The following is a 7,248-nucleotide window of genomic DNA, read 5'->3' as shown; positions in this document are numbered from 1 at the left end:
TTATTCTTGGTTTTTGCACAATAACTTTAGTTTAAGTAAATAGAAATCAATGAAATTTAAACACAATGTTAATGACTACAAAAGGAAGGTTGGTATTGATTTTGGGAGTTTAGGTCCCAACAGTTTAGGAATTAGGGGCCAAAAAGGGACCCAAATAAGCATTTTTCTTGGTTTTCGCACCATAACATCAGTATAAGTAAATAGAAATCTATAAAATTTAAACACAAGGTTTATGACCATCAAAGGAAGGTTGGTATTGATTTTGGGAGTTTTGGTCCCAACAGAATAAGGGGCCCAAAGGGTCCAAAATTAAACTTTGTTTGATTTCATCAAAATTGAATAATTGGGGTTCTTTGATATGCCGATTCTAACTGTCATGACTGTGTATGTAGATTCTTAACTTTTAATCCCGTTTTCAAATTGGTCTACATTAAGGTCCAAAGGGTCCAAAATTAAACTTAGTTTGATTTTGACAAAAAATGAATCAGTTAGGTTCTTTGATATGCTGAATCTAAAAATGTACTTAGATTCTTGATTATTGGCCCAGTTTTCAAGTTGGTCCAAATCGGGGTCCAAAATTAAACTTTGTTTGATTTCATCAAAAATTGAATAAATGGGGTTCTTTGATATACCAAATCTAACTGTGTATGTAGATTCATCATTTTTGGTTGGTCTACACTAAAGTCCAAAGGGTCCAAAATTAAATTTAGTCTGATTTTAACAAAAATTGAAATCTTGGGGTTCTTTGATATGCTGAATCCAAAAATGTACTTAGATTTTTTATTATGGGCCCAGTTTTCAAGTTGGTCCAAATCAGGATCCAAAATTATTATATTAAGTATTGTGCAATAGCAAGTCTTTTCAATTGCACAGTATTGCGCAATGGCAAGAAATATCTAATTGCACAATATTGTGAAATAGCAAATTTTTTTTTAATTAGAGTTATCTTTCTTTGTCCAGAATAGTAAGCAAGAAATATCTAATTGCAAAATATTGTGCAATAGCAAGATTTTTTTTAATTGGAGTTATCTTTCTTTGTCCAGAATCAACTTAAATCTTTGTTATATACAATATACAATGTATATTCACTTTTTACTACCAACTGATAAATTAAAATAATCTTTACCATTCAGTGATAACAAGCAGTTTTTTTACATCTTAATATTTTATGATGTATTTAAATGAGTAGTTATTGTTGCAAACTCCTTTAGAAATTTTAATTGAGATTAGTTTTGGAATAAGGGAAAGGGGAATGTGATTAAAAAAATTGGGTTCAATTTTTCTCATTTGAAATTTCATAAATAAAAAAGAAAATTTCTTCAAACATTTTTTTGAGAGGATTAATATTCAACAGCATAGTGAATTGCTCTAAGAGAAAACAAAAATTTTAAGTTCATTAGAACACATTCATTCTGTGTCAACATTGTGTTTAAATTTCATTGATTTCTATTTACTTAAACTAAAGTTATTATGCAAGCGCTCTAGGTGTAGGCAAATATTTGCCGTTCCCATAAATAAACGCACTAATAAACTAGCGTAAAAGAACGGAGCAAACGGCATTAGTGACATGCTTAAACTATTTAAAATAATGTATTTAGACAGTTTTGGATGAATTTGAATGATAATTTATTTATATGTCTTATATGATGTACAATAAAGGGCTTTTGCCACATTTTAGCATCATTTGTGTATGTTTCCTTGTGATGATTTTCGGATTCACAAGCGTGTATTTTCCCGTAAAATGCTTACATTCTAACGTCATTGTTCTATGACGTCGGGTATCTCATTCATAAAAAAGCATATGACGTGGGAGTACAATCGGAACAGCACTGGCAATATATTCATATTTTACCACGGGTGTGTACTCAAAGCGTTTGAAGGACGTCATGTTAGAATTAAGCAATGACTCATGAAAAATATACATGTAAACACAATTTATTGAACACATGACATTAATGAAAACACACAGCATGAGGTGGTTAACTTTAACATTGTGTCCTGATACAAAAAAAAGAACAAAAGTAATATACATTTGTAAATTTAAAAAAATATTTACTCATCAAGTTACAACACATCTTGATATATTAAAACTTATTTCAATCACAACAATATACATGTAATCAAACAACAGAGACCATTGGAAATTGTTAAGAGTCATAGTACAGAATTGCTCGATCATTTAGCAATAATTCACATTTATAATTTTGTTGATCAATACTCATCCAGTTTTGAAATAAACAAATGTGATCTACAATGGTTGTGCTTTATAGGCTGAAGAAGTCAAGTTAAAGATATTTATACTTTTAGTTAGAAAACTAAAAAAAACACAAAAACAGCAAGAAGACTTAAAATTTTGCATTTGAAAAAAAAAAGTATTATTATGCAATGTCCCATTAGGCAACCCTTAAAAAATTGTTTGTTTGGCATTGCCAACCCACACTATCAGCAGGTGGGTAGGTAGGTAGGGATTTTTTTTTTTTTTTTACATTTAAAAGCTTTATACATGTAAATCATGAAGTCTCTAGATCAATGTTGTCTAAAGCATTGCAGCATTGTTGTGTGTAAATGCTGGTGGTTTCTTTGAAAGGGGTCAACCATCAATGTCACATTCTACAACATATGGATAATTTCATGTACATGATGTAAGACAGTCAGTTTTATTGGCAAAGTTAACCAAAGTACCCAGAAAAAAACACAGAACTGAGGCAGGTAAATGACAAATTAACCATATAAAATGTATGACGTGAAAATTGAACATTTATTGTGGAACTGCACATTGAACAGAGGCCTGATGTCACATCTTGAAGTTGTGGTCACAGTTTGGTAAAATTACCATAAGTTAAATGGCTCAACCACTACGGCTCCTTGTACAAATGGACAAAGATTTAAAACTTTGATTGTTTGCTTTGGTTTTATAGTCCAGTCAATCTAGCATAAATTTGACCTTAACCCGAAAGTAATTGCAACAGAAGATTTTTAAGTTTTAATCTTTAGCATTATACCCCAAATATACACAGAAAAAAGTCCCATAAAATCTAACTTGAGGAAGACTAAAAAAAATCACCATTTAAAATTCCTATGGAGATATGCATTGAAAAGGGAGATAACTCTTGCAAAAAAGGCAGAAATATCAATAAAAAATGATACCAAATTATAACTTTACCGCTTCTATTCATCAGAATGTATTGATTTTTTATTTTTTAGCGGTCTTAAGAGTATAACGAACACCTCTAAAGGTGTTTTCATATATTTTATCAAGCTATAATCTAGATTTCGTAATTCATTAGTTGACCATTTATTGAATTTTTCAACATGTCAAGGTAAAGAATCTCAAATTTAATAAAAGTAATTAAGAATGTATTCTTCTTTTTGTGGTTTAAAGTTTCTTTAGATAAGTAAGTTGCTGAAAAAACATAATATACAGATATAAACAATACCAAATTTTCACATTATTTTTTCAAAATGGTTACAAAGCTTCAAATTTGCAATTTCTTCAATGAAAAATGCACGAAAAAAATAAAACTACCCATAACACTTCGGTTTTGTACATTTCATGAACAGAAGATTATATAATTTAGTCAAATACAAACTTATAAACCATCAAAGTATCATACTTTACATCAATTTCAAGAAAAACAACCAAAAACTGACAAAAAAGACTCATTTTTGTAAGAATTATCTCCCCTTCCAATGTTAATTTCCATAGGAAATTAAAAATGCTGATTTTGAGTTTTCCTCAAGTAAGATTTTATGGGACTTTTTTCTGTGTATATAAAGGGCATAATGTTATAGATAAGAACTAAAACATTTTCTGTTGCAATTAGTTTGAGGTTAAATCTGAGTTTGACTGGACTATTATAAACATCACTTTCTACACCATATAGGTAATTTCATGGTAGTCAGTTTTAGTGGCGTACTAAACCGTAGTACTTGAAGGAAAACGCCAACCTGTGGGAGGAAACTGACTAACCTTATCACATCTGACATGAAAATCAAACCTTAATTTTGCAACTGCCCAACTAGGGCTCAAACCAATACCTGGAGGCTAGTAATCATACATGTAAGGTGTGACGAACTACCATACAAACACGCCAACTGCCCCTGATAAGTTTTGAGGATAAAGGATCTGTTCCAAATTAGGATAGCAAAATATTAAAAATTTGGAAGGTTGGCACAAATAGACATGGTGTTTATACTAATATTATCCAAGTGCAAGGTTTTTCAGGGATAGGTTTAAAACGTATGATAAATTCAAAATGGAAATATGCAGCAGGACAGATAATTTTTGCAGATAAATAAATTATGAGTTGTAATGCTTGTTTGATTAACAGAAATCTGGACATGCATTACATGAATACAGATAAATTAATGAGCCCTTAGAATTGTGGAAAAGGAGGGGATTTTATTCATCACTAGTACACTGGATACATTTATAAATATGTTTCTGTCAGTATCTTTTATGTTTTAAGAATCATCTTATTCATGAAGAAAGGCAAGAAAATGGGAAGTACTTCAATTGACACAAGATGCTAGTCTTTAAAATATGTATGTTTTGTTCCAGGCTAGCATCTTCTGGTACAAAACTACTATAAACCTGTAAATTATTTTGGTCTGTAAGCTTTGGTGCTTACAGTCATAATTATCTTGAATGCATCATTGTGGTTCTGACTATAGTAGATACTTTGTTCTCTGGTTCAAGGGAAAATTTGTCAATGATAAATTTCAAATATTTAATAAGTTCAACAAATGTAAGAGCCACGCATATTTGTTCTGTGATGTCCTGGTGAAAAACTTCTATCTCATGAAGCGACAAAGTCGAGCAGAAATCATCTGTTTCTGCTTTACAAAAGATAAAATTGAGTCCTCTACAAGGTCTCTCAGAACGTTTCTTTCAAAGAATAGCTGAAATTTGATTTTTGATAAAATCCATCTCCCTTAACCAATGCATTGCAGCATAGGGAGATGCCTTCCCCTGTCAGCCTCTTTGACATTTAACTTTTGGCAGACTTTTTCTATTCCATGTCATTTAAATGTTTGCTACCAATACAGTGTAAGGCAAACGCTTTTCAGATCATGATTTGAAATAAGTAAAGCCAGGAACAAACTCGGCAGATACGACCAATTTCCGGCAAAATTTCGATTGTTTTTAAATAAAAAAAAATAAATTTCTGAAACGCAAATAAAATTATTTGGGCGGCAAGTTTTTCAGTGGGTTGGGCGGCAATGCCAAACAAATGAAATTTTATTTTAGGCCTTAGACATGCTAAAAATTATTTTTTTTGAGGCTATGAAAATCTAAATCATCGTTAGCATACTGGATTAGTCATGGTCATTTTAGAATGTTTAGACTGAAACATTCAATAAGGCAAGAGTGTGACAATACATGTATCTCATCTAGCACTTATCATGCTTATTTACCACAGTTGGCTTAGGTTTTCATGTTCTAAGAAAACCAAATAAAATTTCAACCAGTAAAATGAAATTTTTACTAGAAAAACTTCCTGAATGTAGTTATAAAATTTAAGAATTAATAGTAACATAATAAATTTAATATTAATTGTCTAGTGTATTTTTTAAATATTGACAACTGATCATGAATGTACAGTCAACTAAACGCCACCTTTGCAATCTATGACAGAACAGCTGATGACAGTGAGTCAATTCATCTTTTTATCAATGGCCTGCTTTTCCTTGTACTGATTACACTTTCTCCTGTTAGTATCTTGTTCATTTCTTCATTGTATAAATACTTTAATTGTAATATCACAACTATTAAAACAGTTTATGTTAAGATTTTTGGGGCTGCATTTGATCCTGGATTTTCTTCACAGTAGCCTCGTCTTGTTGGGACATAGATGTCAATTTCTTTCCTATATTATCGTGCATTTCTAAGTACTTGGATACACATCTGTCTAAACACACTGATTCACCTTTAGATAAATCTGCTTCGTTATACTTGGGTGGTACACATTTTTTCTGACAGGCAGTGGTCATTCTAAAACACAGAAAATATATATTGTACATTTATTAATTTATTATAGATAATAGTGGGGTTACGCAAAGTGAACAAATTAAGAGGGGGATACCTTTTTGTGTTAACCAGTTATGGCCCTTTTCAAGGTGTTTTTAACTGTTATCTGAGATCAATTTAAGCTGTTATTTGTTTGTATCAGCTTTTTTGCTAAATGTTTTTGCCAAAATCGAGGTGTTGTCAACATGTAAACGGACCCCCTATTGCCCCCTCAATTAAGAGTGTTTTTGAATTATATCAAATGATTTATTTTTAAATTAATGCTGGTTTCATCACTTCTGATGACCATCAATTTCTTTATCATGTTTATTACTTTAAAGTAATATGAAAATAGTGACCGGTGGAAAATAATGTTAATCCAACTCTTGAACCAATGCATACATATATCATAAACTTAAGTCTTCTGTGATCGATTTTATCATTTTGTTAGCATAAGTTTCGTCTAATCGTCAAAAAATATTCTATTTGTCAGTGTTGTTGTGAAAATATGGCAGCTTATTATTAGTCGTGATGTGAAGCTGAAGTTTAACAATTGTCACCCGTTTGTAATCAATCAACAAAGAAGCATGGATATTCAGGTAAGCAAGTGTATAACAGGTACTACAAGATATAGTTTATCTTGATGACTATGACGGAGCGATGTTTACGTTTAGTTTTCCTTTTGCACTTGCATATTGAGATTGTCTAGCATATTTTTTTGTAACATTGACAGCTGATCACGAATGTACAGTCAACTAAACGCCACCTTTGCAATCTATGACTAGAACACAAGAACAACATGCCTTGTAAAATAGAGCGGGTAGTTTATTAGACACATGACATGTTAGAAATTTAACTCTGTAAGTCCATAGTAAAATACAAAAACCAACTAAAGACTGAGCAACACCAACACCACCAAAAACTTGGTATTATGTACAGTGCTCTGATACTTGTCTTTGACACTGACAATATAAACATGGCAAAGGTCAAATTTTGGTTACATCTCAGAAATACACTTTCTGTCTATCAATTCACCTGTTATACATATCTGCCATCATTTCTAATTCTAAATCCGAAACCAGCTTTAACTGGGCTTCATTTAAAGAAGGCGTTGCCATTTTAAATGTGAATATTTCAAATTAAAAAAAATGTTGTAATATAGTTAGTGGGTTTCCACGTGCAGGTAGCCGGATAAACCGGAAGTACAATAAATGGCGAGGACTTGCCTCTTACACCAA

General features: G+C 31.3%; 1 protein-coding gene across 1 annotated transcript; it reads right to left on the bottom strand.

The window, feature by feature from the left end:
• Positions 1–1,919: 1,919 nt before the first annotated feature.
• On the bottom strand, positions 1,920–7,221 carry LOC139527359 (mitochondrial import inner membrane translocase subunit Tim10-like). The gene is made up of 3 exons (XM_071322748.1): positions 7,046–7,221; positions 5,261–5,995; positions 1,920–2,403 (listed from the first exon to the last, which is right to left on the bottom strand). Exons 1-2 carry the CDS (start codon positions 7,126–7,128, stop codon positions 5,788–5,790), a joined length of 291 nt encoding a protein of 96 aa, XP_071178849.1. The 5' UTR covers positions 7,129–7,221; the 3' UTR covers positions 1,920–2,403; positions 5,261–5,787.
• Positions 7,222–7,248: the final 27 nt, after the last annotated feature.

Source organism: Mytilus edulis, chromosome 6 (assembly GCF_963676685.1).
Source record: "Mytilus edulis chromosome 6, xbMytEdul2.2, whole genome shotgun sequence".
Lineage (NCBI taxonomy): Eukaryota > Metazoa > Mollusca > Bivalvia > Mytilida > Mytilidae > Mytilus > Mytilus edulis.
This window is presented reverse-complemented; position numbering and strand designations above follow the sequence as displayed.